Source organism: Cavia porcellus, unplaced genomic scaffold (assembly GCF_034190915.1).
Source record: "Cavia porcellus strain 051 isolate PalLab524CR breed Dunkin Hartley unplaced genomic scaffold, mCavPor4.1 scaffold_4, whole genome shotgun sequence".
NCBI classification, from domain to species: domain Eukaryota; kingdom Metazoa; phylum Chordata; class Mammalia; order Rodentia; family Caviidae; genus Cavia; species Cavia porcellus.
The window spans coordinates 23,781,791-23,795,112 of NW_026947487.1; the positions used below are offsets into that span (position 1 = coordinate 23,781,791).

Sequence of the window (13,322 nt, forward strand, 5' to 3'; positions counted from 1 at the left end):
GTACAGAATAACCAGGTAGCTGGTTCCTAATAGTTTCAACCAAACTTGCTGAGGTTTTGTGAATCTTACAGCAAATAGTTTTTGAATAAGAGGAAAAGAATTCAAGGCTTTAAAATTTAATCTGCCTCAACCTGGGTAGTTAAGTATTTTCTCTAGGATTTACCTTTTCTCTAATGATATATAAGTTGGTGGCTTTTGATAATTTCAGTAGTTCACAAATTTTGGAAGATGACAAAATTACTGCTTAATGCAAGAGTCAGAACCATTCTAGATGTCAAAAATGTAACTGGGCCACAACTTACTAGGAGTACTTCTCAACTACAGATTTTTAAAAATGTCTCCCAGCACATTTTCAGTGTGTCATGTTAAGGCATGTTATCTTCTGCCCAGAACCTCATACACTTAAAATGTTTTCATCTGTGAAGGTGAAGAAGGCAGTCTGCAGCATAACACTTAAGCATCTGCCATTTTCATTTTATCATGGAAAAGCTGTTTAAACTTGATGAAAATCTCTTTGCAGGATTAAAAATGTAACTCAGTGATAGAGTGTTTGCCTCACATGCATAAGACCTTGGGTTCACTCCCTAGTACTGCTTCTGCCCTTCTTTTTGCAACCTCAGTCATTTTAAATAACTTTCGGAAAGGTTTGGCATTTGCAAATTAAATATGATTTCATAAAATAAGCAGGTATCAGAAAATAGTTGTTTTCCCTTCAAGGATATAAGTGCCCAAAGTATAAGTACTTAATTGTAATGCATACATATGTAACCATCTTACTGACTGTACATGTTCCTCCTTAGTTAAGGGAATATTATGTGACTGAGTTAAGAAGAGAGGAACCAGCCAGGTGTGGTGGTGCAACATAATCTTGGAGGCTATGGCAGGAGGCTTGTGAATTCAAGCCCAACTTGTCCAGTTTAGCAGGACCCTATCCCCACCTTTCACCTCATGTAGCTCATGACTATGAAGTCCTTGGGTTCAATCTGAGAGAAAGAGTGGGGGAACAGGAGAGAAAAGTGGGGGAGAGAGAGAGAGAGAGAAAAGAGGGAGAAGGAGAGCAGGAAGGAGAGCCGGAGAGAGGCGAGACACCTAAATACCAAAGCTCAAAAAGCTATAGTTTCCTGAGCTATACCTAGCAGCAGCAAATGCTTTCTGTAGACAATTCCAAGATAGTTATTTTTGAATAGGGTAGTACTGTATTTGTTTTAAATGTTGTTCCCCATGTGGTTTTGTACCAAGATAGCTATACAAATAAAGCAAGATAACCTGTAAATTGAGACTGATGAATAATGCATAACTTGTCTAATAATGGAAAGTAATGTTTCTTTAGAAAACTCTGGTGTTTTTTAGATCAGCTGAACCCACCCCATATCCTATCAGTTACCAGTGCTTTCCTTAAGCTGATGTGCAATGAAAATAAAATACAAATTAAAATTAGATTACATATAGGGTTTTAACTCACAACCCATTCCATGTTTATATTTGGTGATCCTTCTCTGAACATATTACATATAGTCAAACTTGGTATACTTATTTGAAAATGAATTATTACTCAAAATCCTGTAATTGAAAAATAATCTTCTATAATATAAATGCTTTTTTTGAGTAAGGAGCACTTTAAAGAGAAATGTGCAATTATCTTTTAAGTTCTTAATCTGTAAGTTCTGACTTTCATGTGTCTGTGCTGGGGATTGAACCCAGGGCTTTGTGCCTGCTAAGCATGTGCTCTAGTACTGAGCCACATGTCCAATTGGTGGCTTACTGCTTCTTTGTCATATAGAACATGTCAGTTTATTTGTAGTAAGATGCTTTGTATGTGGCTGTTGTTTATGTGTGCTTTTGTGCTTCATGAATTTATTTCTATATGGTTCTATGAAATTTGAAAATTTGATTATGTTGTTTGGTGTAAGCTGTAATGACATAAAATGTATGACATAAAAATGTGCTGTAAGGATATGCAGAAATAATCATGTAATGTAATTAATTCAATCTGCATTATGAACAAGAAACAAACACTGATTAAAGGCAAAGTTATAATCAGATTCAACTATGAACACTTACAGAGTTTGGGCCAAAAAGTCTGTAGACTTATCAAGTCATAACACAGCAAAAAGAGAGAACAAGTTGATGTGTTTTACCTTATGTAGATTTTTTTCATGCCAGGAAACACTTGGTAATGCTGGAGGCACTTTTTGTTGTCACATTCAGGTGTGTTTGTGCTACTCACATTTAGTGTTGCGAAATGTCCCACAGTATACACATACTGCCCTAAAACAGAAGTGTTTCACTAGTGTTGCTATTGAGAACCCATGCTTTAGATAATAAATTTGTAAAAGAAAAACCACCCATTATGTTGTTTTATGGTTATGGTAGTTCTGAAGCCTTTCAAACAGGCTGATTACTCTTCACAGAATTTTTAAATATCTAATGAAAATCACATAGAGGTACATTGAAAAGCACATGCATGTCTCCTCAAGGCTGAGACCCTTCACTTTGTACCTTGGAATTTGTATTTGCTGTGTAAGGCTATCAGGTAATAGTTAGGAAAATTTGTCTTATTTGGGTTCTTTTTACCTCTTATTTTTTAGATATTCACCTATAAGTCTGAAAATGGGTTGTCTAAGATAATAAGACTTAACATTAGCCAAAACACATTAAAAAGATAAAAAAATATAAGAAAACTCTGAAAGTCAGGAATATTATAGGCAATCTGAATAGTACAAGAAGAGCATCTTACTTTGATCATATTTTATGATTATTTTTTCATTAAATTTGCTCTTCTTCTTGTCTTCCCAAAAGTGCTAGCATTCTGTTCAATTTAAAGGTAGAATGTTACATCTGTAATTCTTTTTCAGCAAAAATCCAAATGTAGTTGTCAACTGGAGTCTTTCCAGATAAGGAAATACAATTCTACCAGGTGGATGAATTTTAAGAGAATTATCATGTGACCTACCAGTGACAGCACTTCATTTAACACAACACACCAGACATGTGTACTCCATCAAGTTTTCTGGAACAATTTTACTGGTGCTATCTCTGGTGCTTATTTCAGTTTGTAGTGTAAAGAGACAGGTATTATCTGCATTTCAGAGACATGGAGAAAGAGCAACAGTGATTGCAGTTTTTCCATGGATGTTGAGTTGTGAGTGGTAGAGTTGGATTAGGGATTTGTTTCATGAGATGACCCACAGAGACTCCTTGGCAGTGCTGTGCGCACACAGTGAACCCTCACAGATTTAATACGGTGGTCCTCATGCTGATGAGGGAGGAAAGAATTCTTCATGATTTGACTTCGAGATTCTAGAAAGTCCAGATTTTATGTGTAGTCTGGGATAACTCCCTTATTTTTTTTCTCATGACTGGGGATTGAATCCAGGATTTCAGCACTGAAGTATATCACTAGGCCTTTTTCATTTTTAAAAAAGTTTTGAGGCATTATCTGACTAAATTGCCTAGGCTTAGCTTGAATTTATGATCTTCCTGCTTCAGCCTCGCAGAGTGTTGGGATGATAGGAGTGCACCAGCAATGCAGTTAACGCCTAAATTTGAAGCGAGTTGAAGAGTTAGCTTTCAGGAGAACCCACACAATCGTTTTTGCTTTAGTAAGAATTGTGTACAGCACCAGACAGGTGCCATACTTACCCTAAGGGAGCACACTGTGATGTGTGTTAATGCTTCACTCCACAGGAGTAAGAGAGAGAATGAAAACAGGTTCTGGGTCAGTGTATACACCCAGCCTTTCCCTAAAAAGATTTATTAAAGTACAAATTAGTATTTCCACTTTTGTTCTGGGGCTGTGTAACCCCATGTGTTGGGTGTCCAGCTTCCCCTCACACCTTAGTTCTGAACGTGTTTTCCTGCTCTTTTCAGTGAATCTATTGTTGCATTAACGCCAATACCTGCATTCTTTTTAGTTGTGACTCCAGTGCATTTACATGCTCAAAATCACACGAATTATTTTTATACTTAATACACATTGTGTTGGAAAACTTATATATTTTCATATGTGCACTCATATATTATGCTGTTAATCCTTAATCCTAATAAAACTTTTATAATTTTATAAGACTTGTGGGGGCATTAATGTCCCCTCATGGGATTAAAAAATGTTTCAAATTTAGTGTATTTTGCTTAAGTTAACCTCATTCTTGGCACAGATTAAATGAGTCTAAATCCTCCATGCTGTGTACTGTATTAATGTGTTTTTCTTTCAAGGAACACATGGCTTGTGAGGGAGATAAGCTAATCATGAAAATCACATAGCACACCCCATAGAACATGAAGGCTGGTGTTAAATAACGTGAAAGAAATATAGCTAACATATTGTAGCAATTGAGAAAGGGTACAGGCCACTTTTAATAGGGAAGAGCAGGAAAGAGTTTATCCATGTCGTTGAATATTATCTAGATAGGAATCACTAACCCTGGGCTGGCCCTTGTTTGGCTAATGAAAGTGAAGCAGACACAGTTCTTGCTTTGTAATCCAGCATACTGAGTGAAGCAGGCGACATGTAGTAGATCCATGACTTCTTAGATGACAGACAGTAAATGCTGTGGAGGAAACAGGGTTAGGTGAGCTGGGGTAAAGGGCATCTTCTATGTCTCTGAGGGTGATTAGGGAAGGAAATGCTGAGTAATGCTTAAGCAGAAGTGAGAGAGAACCAGCTGGATATTTGGTGGACAACATGCTGGGCCGGTAGACGTGAAAGAGGTCCGTCTGGGACCAAGGAAGCCGCTTGGCAGCAGGAGAGTGAGTTAGGAGCAGCATGGTGGAGGTGAGTGTAGAGAGACAGCAAAGACTAGATAACTCTAGACTTTGCAGGTGTTGGAAGAACTTGCTTAAAAGCAAGTTAAAACTTGAGCGAGATGGGAGGGAGCTGATGGGTGCTGAGAGGTTGTAACTTGGAAAGATCTCTTTGGGTGCTGTGTAACACTGCCTTCAGGAAGGATGGAAGCAGGGAGATTATCCTCTGAGTGGGAAATGTGATGGCTTGGATTAGGATGGTAACAGTGGAGAAGGTGAAATATGATTGTATACTCTTACCCTCTAAATATATGAGAGAAAGACAGGGATCTGGAATGACTCCAAAAATTCTGACCTAAAATGTGAGAAGACAGACTGAGTTTTACTGAGATGGTGGAGACAGGAGATGAGCAGCTTATAGGGTGAGAAATATTATAAGTCTGACAGTTACATTGAGATCCCTGATAGGCTTCCAAGTAGAAACTGAGTAATGCAAAATTACTGTATGTAACCATCTGAGTCTAACAAGGACTCTGAGAAGTACTTTAAAAAGCATATATAGCTAGACATATTGGTGCATGCATGTAAACCCAGCACTTTGGGAGGCTGAGCCACAAGGATTGCAAGTTTGACCCATCCAGCCTGAACAACTTAGACCCTGCTTCAGTTTTTTTTAAATGCTCAGGCTGTAACTCCATGCAAAGGCCATGGACTCAATGTACTGGGAAGGATGACTGAGTTAGAGGGAGCATTTGAGGCAAGACCTTCTTTGGGTGATACGTTAAGCTGCTTATTCGGAAGTTGAGGTGAGGTCTTTCTGTGCTCTGATCTAGGCTGCTGGCAATAGAGATGGAAAGAAAAAGACACTGTATGAGAAGACTTGATAACTAATTGAAAGTGAAGAAAAAGGAGAAACAAAAGTGAAAAATCCTTTTCAGGTTTCAAATATGAATGATTGGGGGAAGGGCCATTAAACATAAGAACAGCAGATTGGGAACAAGACTTAGTTTAACTACATCACAACCAGGTGTTACAAAATCCTTTCTAGATATTATTTCAAGTGATCCTTTTACGCTTGAGGTGCCTAGGGAATATCCAGGCAGAAATGTTCATTCACTGAGCAGGAAATGAGTGGAAGGAGGGGCAGATCTGTAGACTTGGGAGTCCTTCCCAAGGAAGTTGTAATTGAATTCCTAAACTAACCAAGATTGAGTATTTTATGAAGGAAATGTGACAACAGAATTGTGTGGAAGATAAGGTAAGTTACTTAACTAAGAATACAATCAGTTAGGATGTGCAATAGAATGGATCTATAAGAGGGAACATGTGGAGCACCTCACCTTTAAACATTTTTTCATCCCTACCTCATCTTCATATTCAGCCTTGACACCTTCCTTCCAGCGGTGGGGAGTAGGGCACCCTTAATCTCCTTCTCAGCCATGTTTACCCACCCTTCTTGTGTGTGTACAGTCTGCAGTCATTGCCTGTGTCCATCAGCCCACTCTGTTCTTGTTTCTTGTCTGGTGCAATCCAGCAATGCCATTGCTCTGGGAGGCTGTGGAAGGAGCATTTTAAGTTCAAGCACAACCCAGGCAATTAGGTGATTTCGTAAGCTCTCATCTCAAAGAATAGAAATGAAAAGGGCTGAGAAATATAGCTTAGAGTGAAGGCCTTTGCTTCAAGCCCCAGTACTGGGGGGTGGTTGTTAAACCTCCCCTCCTGAGGGAAGCTGCAAAGGGAGTGCAACCAGATGGTTCCAACAGGCTGTTGAAAACTGCTTGTGTCCTTTGAGAACAAGTGGAGTACAGTGGCAGGGGTGGATCTTATAGAATCTTTGAAAAGCAGCATTGCATCTATTCATGGTATTGAACTTGAGGAGAAAATATCAGGTAATCACTGAATTATTCAGTAAGTGCCCAGAAAGGGCAGCCAAACTTTAATAGCTTACCTTTAGGAGACATAGAAAATAAAGAGAGATATTTCTAATAACTACTAATACATTTTTTCCCTAAAGAAAAATTTTATGCATTGATGTCTCTAAATCTGAATATTAGATTTTTTTTTTTTTTTTTACTCATCCATAGTTAGTTTGGCCATTTTGGGAAAACATTTACACCCAACTTGAGTAGTAGGCTCTTGTTTCTGCGTTTTGGAAAAACACCATTTATCTCTGTAGTGCTGGTTCTGTGACACTATCAGTAGAGTGTCTAGGCAGCACATCAGAAATTTAGGTGGAATTTCCAAATATAAGCCCAACGTTCCTTTTGTCGTTCAGACTGATGATGCGAATCTTGGTGATCGTGGTTTTCTTGCTGTAGGAGTAAGTCCGTGAGTGATGTCAGCCCAGAAGATGTTCAGCACTTGCGTCAACTGCGTTATGAGGAGATGCAGAAAATAAAAACCCAGTTAAAAGAACAAGATCAGAAATGGCAAGATGTGAGTATTCTCTAATTGTATAAAGGGAGAATATATTAGTTGGACTTTGCCTTGTTCCTCTCTTCAAGTCACTATACTCCTGAGACAGTTGATATTCTGTAGAAAATGCAAGCAAACAGTTTTAAACCTCTTTGAACTATTACAAGTGCACATTTTAAAGATCATTGTGAAAAATATAAAAGAAAATTTATCTTCTAATATTCACTGAGGTTTCAAAAAGTGTGAGCTTCACTGAAGAATAGTAATGCTTCATTGCTTACTTGCTTTGGTAGCTGAATTGGTATATTGCATATTATGCTTTTGATAGAAAAAGACCTTGTTTAAAATGTAGGATTGTAGACACGCAGCAGTCTACCATGGATCTTGGCATTGGTAGGCTGAGATGAAAAGGGTTCTTGAAGTTAACTGAGGCAATTATGAAGAAATAAAATCCAGAGTGTTTACCTCAAGAAGCATGATTGAATATGAATTGCAAATAGATGTTTCCACAGAGCTGATGTATTCAGATGCATGTATGGATATAGGCTTCATCTTTAGTTTTGAGCCTAAGGAAGGAAGTTTAACCTTTTAAAAATAATTGTTATAAACTGAAGGACTCTGGAGAATTATTTTAAGTTATACATAGCAACCTTCCAAAATTTGAGTGGAGTTTTGTGGTAAGAGAATCGAGTTGTGGCATGAACAAAAAGTTCATGGACAGTAAATCTTAATATTCAAAGAAGTTAATCTATATGCAATGAAGTTGAAACCTCTGGCTTGGTATATTAGTAAATTTAGATGCTTCTTTTATTGAGAATTCATTTTGTTTAGAATCAGTAAGTAACTCAGAGCCACTTGTCAAAATCCATGTTAAATTTTTGATATGAAAATACTGAATATTGAGGGGGTTATCCATTAGGTTAAGTCAGGTGAAAATTCACACCACGTGTCTTCAAGAACTAAATCCCACATTGCTTTTGTTCTTTCTGAAAATAGTTCATATTGATTTCAGGCTGTTTGAAAAGCAGCAGTGGCCCTGTCTGCTCCGAAACTTACTTTGCATGCCGTGAGGGTGAGGTTCTCTTTAGTCTGAGACCTCAAATGTACTCCTGTTTGAACTGGAATGCCTTTTGGTCTCCTTAGCATGGCTTTTCTGTTTCGGAGACATAGAAAAGTCTGTACTTTTCAAAATGTCTTAATCCCTTGGGTGTCAGAATAACCAGGATTGCTAGGGCTAATTGAAAAATCTGAAACAGGCTGATAATCCTGGGTTAGCCATCAAAGTCACACCTAAAACTTTAGGGGTTATGGGAAACTGGTGCTGAGTTGCTACGCATGGTTTTCCATATCGCCTTAACCTAGGAATAGTTTACCCTTTTTGAAATTACATATTCCAGTCTCAGCTCCTCAGTGGGAATTTGCTCCTTTGCAAACTCTCCCCTGACTGTACGATGCTTGCTTTTCTAAATAATCTTTTGTCTCTCCCTTGCAAACTAAGAGTTCCTTGAGGGAACCATGTCTTAACCTTACTCATCTGTGTGTTAATAGTGATTGAGCTTCTGTTTGTTAAATGCCACTGAATATGCATCTGACCCTAACTGTTACTGTAACATCTCTGTTTTCTTCTTACTAGTAAACATGTCCTTTCATGTAACAGCCAGGCTTTTGGAGAGATATGAAACTGAATTTGACACAATTTCTGATCAGTCTAATCTAGCACCTAATTACAAGCATTTAGCATTCTTTGTGAAACAAGCAACAAGGCAACACCTCTGCAAACAAAACTGGGATCTGTCTTATTAGGTCAGGCTTTTGAGACAGACACATGAGATAAAGGCTTGGTACAGAAACTTGCTGGCTATAAAAAGCAAAATTAGGGCACCTTGGCGCAAGTGGGAGTGAATAGTTTCAGCCATGTAACAGGATATTCTGGTGCACTCTTGCTGTTAGAAAGGGTGTGTAGGAATTCAGGTATGACCGCCCTGATGTGATTTTCTGTCAGGATCTTGCAAAATGGAAAGATCGCCGGAGAAGTTACACTTCAGACCTGCAGAAGAGAAAAGAAGAGAGGGAAGAAAATGAAAAGCAGGCACTCGAGAAGTCTGAGAGACGCTCCAAGACATTTAAGGAAATGCTGCAGGACAGGTATGAGGCTGAATGCATCTCATATGGAAGAGCCCAGAGTCAGAAATGGAGGTTTTGGTTAGTGTGGTGCAGTGGGGAGTAACCAAGTTTAAACTTTAACAGATATGCCTAAACATCCAGAATTTTGCTCTACCGTGGAAAAAAAAATACTATTAAAATAGTGATTTGGATCAATAAATGAGTGCTTAACACAGGTAGTATGTCTTTGTTTCACATTACATATTTACACACAAAAGTGGAAGGGTTGTATTTGGTACAAAAAGATACTTATTTTTAAAATGAATTTAGGAATGAAATGAGGAAATAAAGGCACCTCTCCCTTTTAACTAAATTGTATGAAATATACCAATTGTTTTTGTAAGTTAGTGGTGGAACATAAATTGTCTTTTAAAGGAAATTATTCTGTATTAAATAGAAATTTCTGGGATTATTTATTCCTTGTATCGCAGTATAGAAAGATAAAGGTGAAATTTAAAGCAGTTACCGTGTAAAATCTTAGGTTATTTATAGGTCAGGGAGAAGGTAAATATGCTTTAAGAACAATGTCAAAAAGGAAATATGCTGTCACATAAAATTAAACAAAACTTCTTGTGTTTGAAAAGCCAGTGATAAAAGGAGTTTCATTCACTTACCTGTAACACAGCCTGAGAAGTAGGTTCTCCTTACCCTTATTAAATGTTAGATGAGGTATACTGTCAGCTTGGAAAATAGAGTGATTTTTGTAGTTTGTAGTACCTGTGCATGGAAGTTGTACCAACATATGTTGGTATGCCGTATGTTGACTGGATCATCATAAAAGCCTAAGTCTTTTGTGCTTCTTTTGTTTTACTAGTATATTGTAAATTTTATGTAGGGAAAAAACTCATAATACTATCAAAGGAATCTATATCTTTAGAAGTTTCAAATTGGTTGAAACTTTTGGTTAGTCTTTTATATATGGCATTTTTATTTCATAAGACTCAAACTTGTGGGTAAAATTTTGTAAATAATCTTATTAAAATTTCTTCATTTTATTAGTAAGATCTTTCTCTGCATTAAAAAAAATCCAGCAAAGTACTTGAGAATGTCTTTAATAAAAAAATCTAGTTCTAACAAGCTTTCTTATTTAAAGTGTATATGATCACATTCTGTAGTGTTATTTATATTGTGTTGTCAATAGTCTTTATTCTTTAATATTTAGGTGCTAATTACTGTCTTTCTACTTTTGGTGTCAAAAGCATAACTTTGTGGTGATGGTGTGCTTCTTTCCACTAAGGGAATCCCGAGACCCAATGCCTACCATTACATCTAGGAGGAGAGTGTACTCTTCTGATGATATATTGAATGATGGAGAGCTACCTGCTACCCTGACTCTGTCAGAAGCCACTTACCAGAGTGAGAGAGTGGAAGAGAAGGGAACAGTTTACCCCGCTGAAATTCCTAAAGAGTCTACAATCCTTAGAAAAAGACAGGACAATGTAGCAGCTGAAATTCAGCTTCCTCCTAAAAGCCTCACAGAAGAACAACAGCCAGCCTCTTTGTCGTCTCAGCATTCACTGAGTGCACGAACGGAGCCGACTCAAATTTCAGCTTCTCTCCCCAGAAGTTACCAGAAAACTGATACAGCCAGGTTAACATCTGTGGTCACACCGAGACCTTTTGGCACTCAGTCAAGGGGAATCTCACCACTCCCCAGAAGCTATACGGTAAAAATCATCCCCACTGACATAGTCTGTTTCAGAGGGTGGAAAGTTGTTTTTGTGTACCTGAGTATGTATAACATATACAAAGCACTTTCATGTCAGTTTAGAGCCAATAGAAATTTAGTGCATAGTAATAGTAATGTACAGGAGTGATTAAATTCAGTGAAAGTAGGGCTGATATATTGTAAAGGATGAATAAGATGTGATCTAAGGCAGAGCATTTTTTAGTATTATATTTTTCAAATATAACTTTTGCAAAGTATTAGCTTGAACAATATGAAATTGCCAGTAGTCAGCTCTTTTTGATCTACGAAACAGCAGTTTCATGTCTTAAATATTTTCAGGGGCTTATATATAAATTTCTTCTTTAAACGCCCACTTCAAAACTTGATATGTTTAAATATAATTATTAAAGTATCTTATTAAAATATATATTTAATCTATATTGAGATTTTGAAGGATATACAATATTACAGCAATATAAAACATAACTTAATAATCTGAATTATATAAAAGAAGCAAAATAGTTTGAAGATCAATAAGAGGAAAATTATGAATTGAAAAATTAGAGTATTTGAGATGAGGGAATCTTGCTAAAGTAGCCAGGAACCCACCAACTACTACATTGGGAATTATAGACACATTTGACAACATACAAATTAAATTTAGAGTCAAGGCAATTGATAGACTCAAGACAAATTTTAGCAAAATGTATTACAGATAAAGGGTTAATAGCTCTAAGCTATAAAATTTTTCTACAAGTTGGTGAGGGAAATATGGCTGTAGAAAAATGAATATAGAAAATGTCCAATTTAAGGGAAAGGAAATTTAAATGGCTGATAACAGACACAGAGGCATGTTTAGCCTCATTAGAGCAAGAATGAGGCATACAACGTTCATCCATCAGACTGACAAAAACTTAAAACACTGAAAATGTCTAGCATTGGTGAGAATGCAGAAAAACAGTAGTCCTTATGTATTTCTTTAAGAATGTATAACTGCAGTTATTTTTAAGAAAAAAATATAAAATTAAAGTTTCTAGCAGATCTTCTGGAATTGGGGCTGTATAAATGAAAGTTCCTATTAGAAAGATATACTTAGAATTTGTTAAGTATATTTGGAGATGACAGAAAAATTTAAATAGTGCTAAATAAAGTATTGATAGGCACACTATGGGATAATCAGTAATTAAAAGGAGTAATTTAGAGTTCTGTTTATTGATTCACCTGGAGTGATAAAAATGGCAAAACAAGTTTCAAAAGTTTTAACCTAATGAAACTTTTGTTAGTACATCTATTCTTCCCGCTCTGTTAGTTTGTATTTATTGCTGTGAAAGAATATATTCTGTGCTTTTAACAGTAGTTTCTTTACTCTAGGTGATATGTATTGTTTTTAATAGGATCATTTTTACTTTTTATTTGTTATACAGATTAGTGGGTCAAATTTGGAAGATTGATAATACATACATATAGCACACTCTGATCATTTCCACCCTTAACCACACCCCATTTTTGGGGAAGGGGTTTCAATTTGAATAATATATTTTGATCATATCTGTTTTCTCTTTGCCCCCCTTACAGATCCCCTCTCTCTTGTTCCTTTCCTGTTGTCTAATAATCTCTTTTCTATTTGTCATCTTCTTTAGATCCCACATATTAGGGAGAGCACACCACATTTGCCTTTCAGAATGTGACTTACTTAACTCAGATCCAGAATGAAAATTATTGTTTTTATTTTAAAATATTGAGAAGTGGGGCTGAGGGTGTAACTCAGTGTAGAACACTTTCCTCGTATGCATGAAAGCCCAGAGTTTGATCCTCAGCCCTGCAGTATAAACAAGTAAATAACTAAATAAAATTATTAATGAGTACATTTAAAAAAAAACAATGTATCACACAGTGATGTTTCTTACTTAGATGGATGCTGGTTGGAAATATAACGGAGATGGTGAAGGTGTGACGGCAAGTGAGAACAGTTCAGATGGCCCCTCTGCCCTAAAGCCCGACACCAGCCAGCTTGTTTCCAGCTTGTCCAGCGAGAGAGAGGCAATTGCAGGAGAAGGTGCAGTGAGGTTGCCCTCTCCTACACCCTCCTTCTCATCTCTCTCCCAAGACCTGGCTGCTGCTCCTAACAACACGCTGTCCTTGACATCTGGCCTGAGTTTAATGTCTGAACCTGAGGAAGGCAGAAGCTCATCACAGAGAGAGATCTCAAGTCCCCAGGTGAGTTCAGGAAGGCTCTTTATCATGGTGGTTCACTCACCTAAGCAGTTTTTAAAATAGATCTTGAAGGAAGCTCCTACTTCCAATTCTGAGTGTGTAGATCTGGATAATTACC

The 13,322-nt window shown here is 37.1% G+C and overlaps 1 protein-coding gene across 17 annotated transcripts in view; it reads left to right on the top strand.

Annotated features, from left to right (window-relative positions):
- The window catches only part of Lmo7 (LIM domain 7), a 192,354-nt gene that overhangs the window by 145,995 nt on the left and 33,037 nt on the right, over positions 1-13,322 (top strand). For all 17 annotated transcript variants that reach the window (XM_063246858.1, XM_063246861.1, XM_063246863.1 and 14 more), the window contains 4 exons: positions 7,062-7,179; positions 9,161-9,303; positions 10,559-10,988; positions 12,902-13,207. In XM_063246858.1, coding sequence (XP_063102928.1) covers positions 7,062-7,179; positions 9,161-9,303; positions 10,559-10,988; positions 12,902-13,207 — 997 coding nt within the window. The remainder of the gene's footprint in view (positions 1-7,061; positions 7,180-9,160; positions 9,304-10,558; positions 10,989-12,901; positions 13,208-13,322) is intronic.